Source organism: Homalodisca vitripennis, unplaced genomic scaffold, assembly GCF_021130785.1.
Source record: "Homalodisca vitripennis isolate AUS2020 unplaced genomic scaffold, UT_GWSS_2.1 ScUCBcl_8526;HRSCAF=16668, whole genome shotgun sequence".
NCBI lineage: Eukaryota > Metazoa > Arthropoda > Insecta > Hemiptera > Cicadellidae > Homalodisca > Homalodisca vitripennis.
This window is the reverse complement of record NW_025784631.1, coordinates 8,299-24,201: the sequence shown is the minus strand read 5'-3', so window position 1 is coordinate 24,201 and position 15,903 is coordinate 8,299. Positions and strand designations below refer to the sequence as shown.

At 35.6% G+C, this 15,903-nt stretch overlaps 1 protein-coding gene across 1 annotated transcript; it reads left to right on the top strand.

Annotated features, from left to right (window-relative positions):
* Positions 1–1,871: 1,871 nt before the first annotated feature.
* Positions 1,872–5,210, top strand: LOC124374451 (lysosomal aspartic protease-like; the record flags this gene model as incomplete). Its single annotated transcript, XM_046832660.1, has 4 exons — positions 1,872–2,009; positions 2,716–2,857; positions 3,310–3,403; positions 5,122–5,210. Coding segments are annotated over exons 1-4 (462 nt in total), but the record flags the coding sequence as incomplete, so codon positions are not given.
* Positions 5,211–15,903: the final 10,693 nt, after the last annotated feature.

Genomic DNA, 15,903 nt, shown 5'->3' with positions numbered 1-15,903 from the left:
TCAAAAGTTAAAAATATGGCCTTCACTCTTTCTTAATACTATTATATGCTGTTACTTTTTAGTAATAGGGAAGTAAAAGTTTAACATGTTGGATAAGAAGGAATAAGGCCCAGGACGATTTTCTGGACTACATGATTTCCTGTTACAGGTTAGGAGGTCTGCCAGTGAAAGGTCAATCTGTTTGGCGAGGCCACAAGAAATATGACTCCAATACAGCCTCTGTCCAAGTTTGACGGCCTTGCCTGGGATGTCATTTTTACCTCACTCTTCTAGCATTGGGCAACCAGGACCCTCCCTTCGTCAAACATGGTCAACATCAGAAGGAGGTAAAAAAAACCAGTGTTTTGCATTTTATCTCAACTAAGTAAGAAAAATTGCAGCTCTAACAATTCTTAGCTGTATATTAAATTTAAATGTTGTTAAATACAACCATTTTGTATTATAATTTTATTATAAATTATTTACATATTTTTTTTAATAATTTTAACATTAGTTTACTTCATATGTTGAAAAAAATATAAAAAAAACTTTCATACTTTTCATGTAGTTTATGAGTTATAAGAATTAAATTGAGTGAGTTTAACCCGAAATTTAGTTTTTAATAGTCATACCATATAAACAACAAATTAAGTATTCATACATAAAATTTAAAAAAAAATGAAAGCCTTTTGGCACTTTTTATTAAAACACAATTATTAAACAGACTTTTTCCAATTATAGATATTCATACATGAATTGGGGTTGATAAACTTCCGGGCAATACAACCCAATCTTATTCTCTGGAAAGCCCTACCACACATTTGAAATCAACAAACTAGAAAGACTATCCTATCATCATTAAGTATCTTTGAGATAACTGATTATAGGAATTTTAGAACTTATTTAAAGCATTTAATGATGTTTATTTTATTTATTTAACGGGAGGTTAATTCTTGATACATGTATCTGGAATATATGCATCATTACTTGCAATTGAATTCTTGGAGCAGTTACCACATTGGATGATTTTTACAGCAACGTTTAAATATTTGTATCACTCCAAGAAAAATAAGAGTCAGAATCTGAAAGGCTCAAGCCTCTGATTAGGTTTTGTGTAGTGTAAGAAAATTCAATGTCTCCGGTACGTCATCTTTAGCAAGTTTATATGTCCACTGAGACACGTACTATATTTAGAGGTCATTGGAACTTACTTGCTTATTAGAAAATTTCATATAGCTGCTCATGATTTATGCTGTACTCACAATTTTTTAAGGAAAACTTTCAGTTACTGAGCGCGAATCATTTCAATGAATTCAAGCAGTTTCCAGGGCTCTGGAAGGTTATAACCTATGGATGTGGGGGGGGCGGGGGTGGGGATAAGGTATAACCCTCTGAGAGTATTTCGTTTTTTTTCGGTATGGATACCCGTATAACTGGATGGCATTATCTACTAATTTATGTTCTGCAACAAAAGTCCCTGGGAGTTTCTATCCTCTTGGAGGAATTTTACCTGTGGTATTTCTTACTGGATTCCTGGTTAGATTTATGGGGGTTGATGTAAAACATTTTTCCCTTTATGCTTCTATTTTCCAAAAGGTTTTAGTGTTTTTTTATTTTGGGCCAAGAATCGTGTGGAAGTCCTCAGGTTTGTGTCCGGCTGTAGATTTTCGCCTCCTAGGCTCAAAAGGAATGATTTGAAACAAGTTTTGCAGATGGGGTGTGGATCAGTAGTGAGCGAAATTTTCGATAGGGGAGGTTATGTCTTACAGATTTTATAAGAGAGGAGCCATGGGTGTGAAGAGGGGGCGGGGGGAGGGGGGTAAATTATGGGATAGTGACACTAGTGTCGAGGCTGGGGTACATTACATTAGTTTCATGTTCTTAATTACAGGGATGAGCCATCGTCAGACGCTAGCAAGAAGCAAAGTGCAGAGTTGGTTCTTGGAGGCGTGGACCCTAAACATTACACTGGGGATTTCGTCTTCGCTCCTGTCAAGGTACCGCTGTATTGGAGACATCACCGTTGATGGGTAAGGAACATTTATTTGGTATGCTACTTATGTTTATTTTATTTAAAGCGAATAATTTAACGCTATAAAAACCTATAGAATAATAAAATTCTGAACGTGTTTTGGTAAATAGTAACATGTGAGCACAACAAAGAAATGAGCTGTAAGGAACAAACACATTTTTGTGTATTTAAACATTGCATTGTTTGTGTTTTTCTGTATACCAGTAGGTACATATTAACAGTCTAAGTGAATTTAAAAACACCATAAACTCCATTTTTTACGTTTAAAAGGTTATTTATGAAGAATGGTTACTAAATCATTGTTTGTTTGTATTACATGCAAGGTTAATACTATTTTTGAACTTAAGTGAATGTAAAAATCAATTTAATTTTTTTCTACGGATAAATAATTTAATTTTTTTTTGCGTGATAAATATTCCAGATCATAACGGTTTCTTACAAAAATATACAACAATGGTTATACCATCCATTGTTAACATGAGTTAAAGTTGCAGTGGTAATATAAAATGGTGTCTTTTCTACATAATTTATTTATATTTCAAGCTTGTTACAGTCGGTTCTATTTTGTGACTACTTTTTATATGCTTTTGGCAGCAATTGCCGATGTTATTCATTGACTCATGTAGGTTAATGTAATAAATTTATAAGAAATATTGAAAATATTCTTAAATTTCAACAAAGTTATCCTAGTCTATACTTACAAGCATGTATTTGAAAAAGAAGAAATTATTCGGAAGCTACCCCGCCATACCTGACACTGGCACCACCCTTATCTACGGGCCTCCCGACGCCATAAACCCCATCAACAAGGCAATTGGAGGCCAACCGGAACAAGGCATTTACGTGGTAACTATTCCATATTATAATTAAATAAAGCTGTGGCACTCTACTATGATAAAAACTTTGAATTCACTGTAGTTAAACAAAGTTTTCGTTTTCCTTAGATTATTATTTTGGTTAGGAGATTTTTACAGGTGATTGTAATAATTATATTATTCCAGTTTGAAATTCTCATGAATTAATTTTACCACTGATAGTGTAAGTTAAAATATTGTTACTTTTGAAGTGAATAATATTCCTGTATGTGAAACAAAATTCCAAACAGTATATGTATATCTTAAATTATATATATATATATATATATATATATATATATATATATATATATATATATTAGTGCGTACAAGAAGTTTTTTAAATTTTGATAACCACAATTATTTATTAAAAGTTAATTATGATCCTAAAATATGATTTACGGAACTTTTACAATATGTTTACAAGTTAAATTATATTTCCAGGTCGACTGTTCTAAAATAGACTCCTTCCCTGATGTCTACGTGTCTATAAGCGGCCAGAAACTTGTTATGCATGGGCCCGACTACGTTATAAAAGGTAATTGAATAGGTTAACAATATAAAATTATTAGGAAATATATATTTTTGACTAACATAATTGTCAGTTGAGTGGATTAAGCTGTTTTGACATGCTTGTTGCTGCCTGTGTGCAACATACCCTTAAAGTTGTTGTGCTCGCTTATATGTTGACGCTTTCTTTGAAAACAGTACTATTGGAATAGTAATAAAATTTGAAAAAACAGTGGAAAATCTTTTAAAAGTGTTATAATTAGACTGTTTGTATGATATTTGACTGTAAACAATTTCAACAGGAGCCATTTTGTTAATATTCATGCAAAATACACAGTTCTTTTTAAGTTTTTCTGTTTTTGTCATAAGCTACGTACAAAGTTTTCTGTAGATTTTATAGTAATAAAGATAATAATTTTCTTATAACAAAATGAAAATGTCCTATACCATTGTGCGGTTTAAAATTCGATGACCTATGTTTATATTGTACTTTTCACTTTAAGTCATGAGTAATATCAGCTAAAGAAGTTGTGACTTTTCTGAACACCCTCCATATATACTAGGTATATAATCAATGTTTTAACATGATATTTTATGCAATGAAATGTGTGTTAAAATCGTTGAATACAATATAAAATTCGCAAATGAATATTGTGTTTTTTAAATTTTATATTTTAATAGATTTTTAAACGTAGTTTTTCAATATTGATAGTTGAGCTGTTGATTTTATTTGCAAAACAAAATTTTATATATATATATATGCATTAAATTGTATAAATGGCAATTGCCTTATTTAATTTCAATAAACATTGAATCGCAAAAAGTACTTGCTCCGCCGGGAGTCGAACCCGGATCTCTCACTTGCCGGGTGAATGTGCTACCATTACACCACAGAGCGCTTACTTTTTCAGATTCAATTATTTTATTATATATAATTAGAATTAGAATAGAATAGAATAGAATTTATTTATTCACCAATCATACATGTATTTGGCCCCGCTAAGTTTAGAACTTGTCAGCGGGGTCCAGTATTAATAACAGTTTTGTGATGTACTGGTGGAAAACAAAATAAAATTTATAATATAACATTACGTGCTAGAAAAGTACAATCTATTGAGTCTACTAGTGGCACATAGTGGGCAAATCCATGACAAGCGATCAAAAGGTGGCTACTTATTAATACATATATACCGCTGCCTTTAATCAAATCAATCCAAAGAACAGCAACACATCATTGATAATCATAGCAATGTTATATTACAGTTCCAGATTAATTAATATAGCATACATTTTATTATCTTAAAGTCATTTGATTTTAGAATCACGTGAGGGTATATATATAGTTTTGTTTTGTTATGTTATTATGTTATGTTATGTATTATATATATATATATTTATATATACGTTTATATAATTTATTTGAGAAAAAATAACCAATTTTGAATTAATACCAATTTCAAAATTAAATCTAAATATCCTTAAATTTTATCATTCTGAATAGAGGTGGTAAATTCGTTATTTTGTTAATTAAATATGTTTAGTAAATAGGTCATCGATAGTTTAATATACACTATGTCATTAATTGTAAGCACATTGATGTATATTTCCATTTGATATAGCACGTACTTTATCAACTGTTATTTAATTGGTTAAGTTCTTACATTTTCTTATATCTTTCGGTATAATAGGTTTGAAAATAAATTATTTCAGTTTAAGGACAGTTCAGGATTGACATGCATTCAGCAGTTTTGTACGCTGCAAATTTGCCATTCTACATCCTGGGAGATCCATTTCTGCGCAAATACTACACTCAGTTTGACATGGGCAACAACCAGGTTGGCTTCGCTCTTGCCAAGTGATAAGTTTCAACTTGTCTTGTATATCTATTGTGTTTCACAATTAAACTAAATACATAATTAATAATTATATATATTCATTATTTATCCAAAATCTCTAGCACCCTGAAACCACGCATGTTGAATAGTACTGAGAAGTGATCACAACAGCTGAGGTCCGAGTTTCCATTTCGTACATTCATGCTCGTTGATTATTGTAATGTATGCGGGTCGACACTGTACTCTCTATGGGTCGGGAAGAATAATTAAACTACACATTTAGAGTAACATTGCTCTAGGACCGCTCGTAAAGGAACGGACGGGACGCGGAGGTTACATGACGGTGTCTGGTGGTTGGACTCCGGGTGGACTCCTGGCTGGCCAGCTTGGACCGTTGGTTGTAGGGTAGTGCGTGATGTGACGTCACAGGAGAGCAGCCTATGAGCATTCTTTATTCTTTTATAGGCACCGCACATCGTATGTTATAACATCAGCCCTGACAATAACATACTGCCAACATCACTGGTGCAGTGGACATTAAATTATCACTATTGTGATACCTACCCAACTTAGTAAATCATTCTCACACTAAATATCACTACAAAGTCCCTCCTCCCCCTTAAATACATAAGTTTCCGCGCTACAATTTTAGAAAATTTAATCAATTACAATGTTTGTATTTTAAAAACGAATTCTCCAATTTATGAAAAGTCAATTTACAATGAATAAGAAAATTTTGACATTATACTCCTTTTAATTTTTGTAAGCTATAGATTATAGGAGAAACAAAAGTCTCTCCCCACAACCACTCACCCATATAATCATTTAAACACCCCCCCAAATCAACACCCAACCCACTTCAACTCAAACCAACCAACTACGCCCAATCAGAACCCCATAGCCAATTAATAACACATTGAATGAACACAATTAACAACCATCGATAATAATAATGCTTAAAACCAATTATTAATTATATACAAGTCACAATTGGGTTGTATTTACAAGTCCATTTTGACTAAAGGTTTACGATCCCTTAAAACCTCACCCCAAACGTGGCGTATCGTCTAAACAGGTGTCATTTGTTTTTGGGTGAAACGCTGGAACTGTTGCCCTTGTTTAAAGAAAACGCATTTGTATCGTGGGGCTGGGATGGCTTTAAGCCCCTGAGCGTTTTTCTAGTTATTCGGTTTATGGTGATATATGCAGAGAGCGTGGGGGCAAGGGTCGTTGTGCTACAAAGATACTGGCGACCCTTGCCGCTCGCGTCTGATCCCCGGCGACTGTAGTATATCGAGTCGTTTTCCTTCCATGCGGTGTTGGCCTCCTGATTTGCCACGCTTGCGTCTGGGAGTCTAAGGCAATTGTTTGTCAACTCAGGACATTTTCCGGAACTAACATCTGTAGAACGGCTACCAACGTGTAGGGTAACGATATGCTTCGTTTACCACCGTCATGCGCCCGTATTCAGTTCAACTAAATACGTGACTGGTCCTAAATCGTCGAAAAACTACCGACACCATGGTTATCCACTTAATTTTCCTACGTCTCTCATGTAATCTCTGGCTATGATTGGTATTGTCCCAATAGCTGAACCTGTCTAGGTTATTAACTACCCTCTATATATTATTACAATCGTTTGTTTTTCTTGATTATCTGACAATTATTGCCTTTAGACATTTGGGCGATAATTTTTAATAAAAAAATCTAACTCCTAGACTTTAGAGGCGTGATACTGGCCCGAACATATAACTTGTAGCTGGCGATAGATTGGTGAATAGAATGCACATTAGTATTTCTATAAGTGAACAAGGGAAGGTTTACTGCAAGAGCTAATTCTAAATCCTTGGAGGTGTGAATTAATGAAGAGCTGTTTTCTCAATTTATTTTTTTTTTTTTTTTTTTAAATAGTTTCTTACTAGAACTGACCCGTTCCTGGCCAAACCCATTGGTTTCTGGTGTGGTATGGTGTGAAAAACGGTGGTGTCTTTGATACCATTTTGAACATCAAAAAATTCCTTATAAAAACTCTTTGACTGGTAAAAGGTGGTCCGTTGTCGGACACTAATGTTGGTCTACAATACCATACCTACCTAAATAATTCCCTTGAATTTCACAAGGGGGGGGGGGGGGGGGGGGGGGGGGGGGGGGGGGGGGGGGGGGGGGGGGGGGGGGGGGGGGGGGGGGGGAAAGGCATCGTAGTGTGACACATAGCTGGCCGTTGAAGCAACGGGCAACACCCTCTGGCCATACTTAGAGTTAACGCCAATCTTTTTACCACCGAAAAATAACTTGGACTGAAAAGGTCCAAAAAATAATCACATATATGTAATTTCGAGACCAAACACCTCGTTTCCCGGAACATTCCAATGATGCAGGAAAAAGCCTTGGGCGGTTTTGAGCTCGTTGTCCTCCACAACAGGCTGCACAGCTGTTAGCTAAGTTTGTTCTATGGTCCCGGTCGATATTTAGGCCCACGCATACATATGCACGGGTCTAATGCCTTCATGGCGAACAATACCTATGTGTGAAGTATGCAATTCGTTTTTCAGAATGTTTATTACTGAACCTTTTAAGGTATTACCCACCCTCAGTACCCCCACATTAGGACACTACTCCTTGCTCCAAGGTTAATTCCGACTGTCCTAATTTACAAATGAGCTTTAGAATTCTGGTTCAGTTTTCCAATCAGGTCCAACCTAATTCTATTTTCCCCCCCCTACATAGGATAGTTACCTTTTTTGATTTCACTATCTAACCATTGGATTCTCTTTTTAATGTCTACATAGCCTTAATATGGTATGTCATTTTTCCAGCCTTAAACACTGCAAATAGGTACCTATGACATTAATTATTAAGGTCCATCATCCCGAGTATTTCATCTTTTAATCTCACTAGTTTACCAGGTAATCCGAATAAGAAATAAAACCACCCCCCATCCGGCATTGCCATGGTTTTTTGGGTGACTTAAACCATACACAATCTCATAATTGGAAAAACCCACTTAAAAACAAAGCGTAAATCGTTTATGTTAACCTTACTGGCCCCCTTGCGAAATGCAGGTAACCCTTCTTCTTTGGTCCAAAAAATAGCCACTAAAGGCTTATGATCAGTCTTTAACACAAAACTGTGTAACCATAATAAATATTGACTAAATTTTCTTAACAGAACCCACCAAATACAATGCTTAATGCTTCCTTAAACCTATTTGTGAATAGTTTTTTCCTCGAGCGCTATTTAGAACACTCTACTTGCGAATGATTATAAGGTCTTCTCTGTAGCCGTCGAGTATTGAATCCTGACTCAAAAAACTGATGGCAATGCCATATGGACTCAAGCCATCACTGGACTACCACGTAGTGGTAATGCAGGGAATCGATAATGCGCTAAAACTTCAGCAGAGATTAAACTTTTTGCTTAATCTCTTGTAGTGCCTTCTTACAATGCTAAATTAAATACAAAAATCGGTATCCTTTCTTAACAACTGAATACAATTGGGGTTTAAAATAGTGGATATCCTGAGGAATGAAACGCTGGAATAGTAAATCTTAAGCAAGACCAAGGTAAGGGGCTTTAAGCTGTGTCACATTTTGAGGTTCAGCGTGGCCTTGAACAATTGCTGTCAACCTTACCTGAGGGTGCGGTATGCATAAACCCTTGTTTACTGATAACAAAACCTAAATATTCTAAACTGTCACAGAAAAATTTACATTTGTTCTTGGCTCACTGTGAACCCAAATTGTCTTCAAGGTCTTTGACACACATAGTCTAAGTCCTACTGACATGTGGTTCCTCATTGTTTTTTACACTGTTTACTAAGAAATGTACCCATCTAAAAATACAGTTACCCCCGGGATAACCATTGTAATGTTCGTTTTCTATTAGTTCTCTGGAAATATTCCCGGGTGCTGGAACTGATACCAAAACAATAGGCGATTGTAAGCATACAATCCTTTGTGTGTGTGCTTAATCGTACAATACGTATGACTATCTACATCTAGTTTAAAGCTGCTGATAAGCTGAAAGAATAAATCTATATTTTTAGAGAATTTTTTATTTTTTTTTTATTTTTTTTTTTTCTCCGTGTTTTGTAGGCTGTGGCAAATATTTCCTTCAATTTCTCGGGTAACGGGTGTCGGTCTACCTCCACAGAAAGGATTTACAGTTATTTTATAATCCCCAGACAAATTCTTATTTTCCCATGTAGTCCCATTAATAATTGGTACAATGGGAGTCCCCCTATTCACTGTGTTATCTACTGGTTGAAATAACGTTGTCTCTTGTTTCTAGATCTAGTCAGCTCGGCTTCTATACTTTTTTTTTCTTTAAGTGTAAAATGGTAACGTCCTAGGTTTAAAGTATTTTTTGGTACTCAACCACATTTTCTTTTAACTTTAATTTAACTGGTGCATCCCTTGAAACATCCCAACTTATCCGTAAATACATTTGGAAACTCATTGTACAGTAATTCTACTTGTTTGTTGTTGTTGACAACAGACGGGATTGACAGATGTTTGGTTATATATTGTTTACCTCGTACATGGTGTGTTTGTGGCTTCCACTGACGCCAGGCGTGCATGCGTCTAGCCGCGCTGCCGCCTGCAGTTAGGCACAACCCCCCCCCCACCATGGCTCGTGCGATCAGCTGACCTGTACATATAGTTTTACATTACTAGGCACTCTAAACTGTTTAAATCTAATGCTTGCATCCAATCACGGCATCACGCCCTAAACAAGGGATTAGCCCCATTAGTCTACGATGTATAAAGCTAATTGTTTCTTCTTTACCTTTATGTTGTACATTTGACCTACTAACCTTACCTAAAGGGGCCTGATCTTTTTTCATGTTGTATATGAACTTAAACCCATTAAGTGCATAGCGTCCTAAAAATAAGACGCCTTTGTATAAATTAATTTTTTTAAGGATATTTAGTCCTAAAAGCAATTGGAGTTGGCCCCACTGCTGCTCCTCTAGATACCGACAAGCCTGAGGCAGAGCCACATTATTAGTTTGAGTTCAACATAACCTCAATTTGGCTAACAGATGTTGAAATGTCTCGCAACAATTTTGGTTGTAACACACCTAAGGGTAAGTTTATTTTATTTATATTTTATTAGATATAGTTTTTGTAACTTTAAACCTATATTTCCTACCATACAAGTAATACAATGAAATGAATGTTGCCATCATAAATGTTAATACTGCATGTATTCTTACTTTCCTTTGGCGATTCCATTCAGCAGCGTCCCATTTTGGAGACACTATTGCAACTGGTGCAATCGTGAGGACCATTTCAGACCTTTATACCACATAGACTCACTTTTTTATTTTACAGATGTAGTACATTTTTATTAGTGTACTTATTTTATCTAGTTTTTTGTTCTTACTAATGTTTTTTGTAAAATTAAAATTAACATTTCCCTATGAAAATTTAAGTTATAAATAAATATAGGCTAAGTTCTTTCAATATATACAAACATGTACGTAAATACATTACGTGTAGACTCTAATTTAAATTTGTTTTTCGAGCCTAAAACTGTGGAGAATATATTGGTGGCGGAGTATAGAAGAGATGAATGATGATGATGGAGTCGAAAAGACTAATCTACGTTGTTCCCGCGCCCGAACGAGTTTTGAGAAACCCGATGTGGACAGTGATAACTCGGATGACGAACATGTTAGGAAATTATTAACAATCTTGGGGCGCAATTTAACTTCTGAAGTGAATGTGAAGTTCAAACTGCTTTGTTCAACCCCTGATGATGTCTATCTTAACAGAAAATAGTTCTTGCATGAGTAATGTTCAAACAGGAATGATATATCTACTGCAGGGATTGAGACTGAACGTGAGGCAACAGCTCATGGATACCACAAACCAAGTAAACTTAGCATAAAATTTAGTTACATCTAGTGAGTTAAGTAAATGGCGATCAAAAAACGCCCAACCATAAAAAAACTAAGTATGCATTGCTTTAACTCAGATAGTGAGGGAAGTGACAATGTAACCGACTAGAAAGAAAACTAACAACGGAACAAAAATGATAGGGAGAAACATTTTAATCAAAAAAACAAATTAGCTGCAAAAGTAAAGGAGGAAAAAATAAATCAGTTGGAAAACTTCCCTAAACATAAATTTTTGGAATGGAAACTAATTGTGAGCATTTATGCTTTGCTCAGATGAGGCTATGGAGAGCACAAACGCCATTTGAATTTTTTTTCATTATTTTTTAATAACGAAACTGTTAGACCTTGATCTGTGAGCAAAAGTAATTTGTATGCTTCGACAAAAAAAAAATGTAAATTTTGAATTTGACACGTGGATGTAACTGCTCTTGTGTTTCTTTGGTGGGACTGCTTATGTCGGGGTACGCAAAATAGCCCCAATATAAAGAATGTTACTGGTCACAGGGATCTAATGAATGTGCCCACTTTTGATTGTCTGAAAGTATGCGTTTTGCAAAACCGCTTTGGAACAAATCTTAAACGCCTTCCTCTCACTTGAATGACAACAGTAAGAATTGATTCTGATAGGCTCTACAAGCTACGACCATACATAGAAATCTTGAACACCACGCTTTTGCCCAACACGGGGGCTGGATTGAAAATCTTTTCAGTATGACGAGAGTATGATTCCTTATTATGGTAAGCACTAACTCTAAACAATTCATCAGAGGTAAGCCAATACGTTTTGGCTTCAAAAATTTGGGCAATATGCTCTTTCCAGTGGCTACCTTGTCCATTTTTTTCAATTTATACAGGTGGTTTGACAAAAGTCGTGGAGAGTAAGTTAGGACTTGGGGGTGATGTGGTTATTGAACTATTAGAAAAAGCCCAGGGTTCCGTACAAACAGTGGACACAAGATTTTTTATAGACAACCTTTTTTAACCGTCAGTTCCGACATCGTAGAAACATTTGGCTGAGAATTGGAGTATATGTGTAAACTGGAAGCATTGAGAGCTGACAGAAGTGAGTAATTTGTCCGTTGAAAAGTCCTCAAAGAATCTTAAAAAAGAGAACCTAGAGGGTCCTATGACTTTCCGAACCTACCTGAGAGTACGATGTTGGGTAAGATGGCATGATAAATTAATATCGTTAACAGTGGTCCACAAACCATGAAAATCTAAATGTGGGAACCACAACAAGATGGTTCAAGAGAGAAAAAAGCAAAGGTACAAGTGCAACAGCCTACGGTTTTTTGCCATTTATATAACAAAGGGAATGGGGGGAGTTGATCATCGCTTGATCAAAAACATTGGCAACAATATAGGACACGAAATGCGCCAACGGAAGTGGTGGTGGCCTATAATTTGTATACCTTTTCGATGCATCAGTCTCCCAATGCATGGTTTACTGGAACAGGAAACTTCTTCCCTCTCCAAGACTCCATTCCCCAACTGTTATAAATTCCGGAGAAATTTGGCTTTATTTATATTGAAAAAGTAATGGACAACCCTCTACTCAAGGGAAGATATCTCCTAAACCACTCCCAGCAATGATACGTGACAACACAGTGACCACTGGCCATTGGAGAATGAAACACAGAGAAGATTTGCTAACTGTACTGGAAGAGGCAAAGTATCATTTGTTCAAAGTGCAAAGTGGGACTCGCATCCTAAGTGTTTCATGGACTACCATAAACATAAAGTTAACATGGTAGTTCACAAAAAACCTGTTGTAAATATTGATGTTGTTAACTATATTTGTGCTCTAGTTTCCATTATTTGTACCCACTCATGTTTTAGAATTTTTATCCTACAATTTGTAAAGTTTTCGTCGAAATACGTTTTAAATACTGTGAAATAAATATTTTTCATTTAGAGATGGTGTTTTAATTGACACCCAAACACTTATGCATAAATTTCTTTTTTATGATTGTACTCATATAATGGAGAAAGATAACAGTCATAGCGTAACTTAAAAAAACTCTGCTATAAATTTCACTAATGTAGAGTCACAGGTCATGAATGTCCTAGTTTAAAAGACGGCTGAAATTTCACCAAGGTAGTCATTATGGCATAACGTCCCTATTTATAAGAACGGCAGAATATATTCAAAAGTAAACTAAATAAGTTTTTTTAACATATTTTTTCCCATGTTTTATAATTGTGCAAATAATGCATTTTAAATTAGTTTTCTAGAAAAAATTTACAAAAAAAACTTTATGGCACTAAATGGGTTATAATACTAAGCTAGTTGGATACATGTTTATATTTCCTAACTTAGTCTAACAATCTTTATTCTGACATAACTGAAACACAAGCTCCACTATCGACCTTCAAATACAATTTTCTATATCTTTCCACTAATAACTGTACCGTTTTATTGGCTCAATTTTATTAATCTTTAGTTTCTATTTCTTTAACCGTAAATAGATTGGAAAAGTCATACATCATCGTCATCTGTCTTATATGTTTCCAGTGATTAACTGAACCGGACTCAGCTGATTCTTTACTTTCCTCTACATAGTGCTGCCTACCTTTATAAACATATTGCTAATTATTGCTGTAAAAACTGTTTCCCTTTAGCTGAAGGCTCCTTAGACCTATTTGTAAAAACATTTGGGTTTGTTTCTCATTAGTTTGTTAACATATATCTTTTTTTCGGATCTACAAACTCTTTCAAGGTGTCCCCTTCTTTTTACAATGATTACACGTGTACTCACCGAAACCGACATTGCGATGCTGTGTGTGATCCTCGCTTGCCGCAACAAGTGCTGGTGATGTCTCCCCGCGCCTTCCCGCCGTCCCGATGACAGTCTATCTCGCTGCGATGCACGCCGCCCTGTGTCCTTTTTCGGTATCGACCCCGCTGCTCTGTAAAAAACATCCGGTGAATACGTCCTCACTGCAGTTGTCATCTGGGCCGCCCCTTCTCAGCAAATTCCATTGCAGTAGCTAGTTTGCACGCCTTTTTCATAAGTGAGGTTCTCCTCCCTAGAAGTCTTTTCTGTATCTGTTGGTCTCGCAGACCCGCGACTAATCTGTATCCCTTAAGTAGTCTGGCAATTTTTATCCCCAAATTCACAATACTTAGATATCTGTTTTAAATGCACAATAAAACCGCTTACCGTTTCACATGATCCAATTGATTCCGCCTACTAAATTTAAATCATTCCGTGATAAAAAAAGGCTTGGGATGCAGATGATTCGCTATAGTGTCCACAATTTCCTTGTACGACTTGTCAGACGGTTTTGTCTGGTGTAGATTAAGTCTTTCAGTAACGTATAGGTCCTTACACCAACCCATAACTGTCAACCAAAGTGCTTATTTTCTTTGAATTATCGATAATCATTACAATCAATAAAAAACTCAAATCTCTCTATACTAAGACTGCGAACGCATTCTTCCCGCACTATTCAAAATAAACCCATAGACCCGATATTTGTGCCATTTTGTTTTCTTGTACACTCCGTAATAACTGGTCTTTTATAATGGTCCCCGGTAAAAATGAACGTCTGAACGGCAATTAATTGCAACGAATTTAAAATCAGCTTGTGCGCTGCTTACACCAAGAATAGTTTTATTATCGATCGGCGAACCTTACTACTCCCCGACCGTTGGAATGTCCGGAATGTCCTTGCACATGTCGCGGTTATTTGCACGTGTTCATTACGATAGTTGCCCTTCCGCCACTAGATCACTGTAATTTCAACTGTTTCAATGTCCCGAATGTCCCCCTGCACATTCGTTGTTAATTTGCACGGTGTTCATTACGCTATGTTGCCTTCCGCACATAAATCACTGTAATTTCACAACAAAAAACTTACGTCAACAACTTAACCTTCTCCAGCATTGATACGTTCAAAATAACAAATACAGGGAAAAATAGAAATTTTCCGTTGAAAGTTTTTCTGTGTGGCTTTATAAAAATAGCTGAAACTTTTCTCAGGAGGGAAAGCCCTACATGAAGTTGTACATCAGCCTTTATATATGTCATGCTATGTAAACCCAAATAAACGTAAATGGATGGTTCAATGTAATAATTCAATCTTTTAAACTTCACACTGTGTAAAAATTAGTTTTTTTTACATTTAGTTCGTAAGTTTTTGAAATTAGAAATTCTCAAAAGGACTTGTTTTTGAAACGTTTTTTGCATTAGAATATGACCAGTATTATTGATAAAATATAATGAACACCATATCAGTATATTTTACATACATATATTTCAAGCTATTTTTGCAATTCCCTTTTTGCTCGCAGGGATAACAATTTTCAAGCATGCAAAGCATGTTTAAAAAAGGTCTTGTGCAAATGTTGCCCAAAAAACCTAAATGGGGCAAATTCAGCTCGTTGATGAGGCCTGTCGGTTTGATGACTTTCGGTCGGTTTTTATATACCGATGATAGGTGGTAAGCCCCAGCGGTTTAAAAATATTTATTTGTCATAACTACTATGAACACTATTGTGGTTGGGTGGGATTTTGACCAAAAGTTAGATTGAGATCATTTCATGTGATAAATGCACACGCCAGGATGCAGTTTTTGCGCACATTTGAGACACGCAGCGGACACCCTAGTATCTAAACTATTCCATACAAAAATTTCTCTATATGACTCTCGTGGTTGGATAGGTTTTTAATGAATTATTAAAGATGTATGACATTAATTAATATGGAATATATTATACGGAATATATTATAGTTGGAATTCTCGCTCTTAAAAACATTTATCAGACTTATAGAGCATCTACAG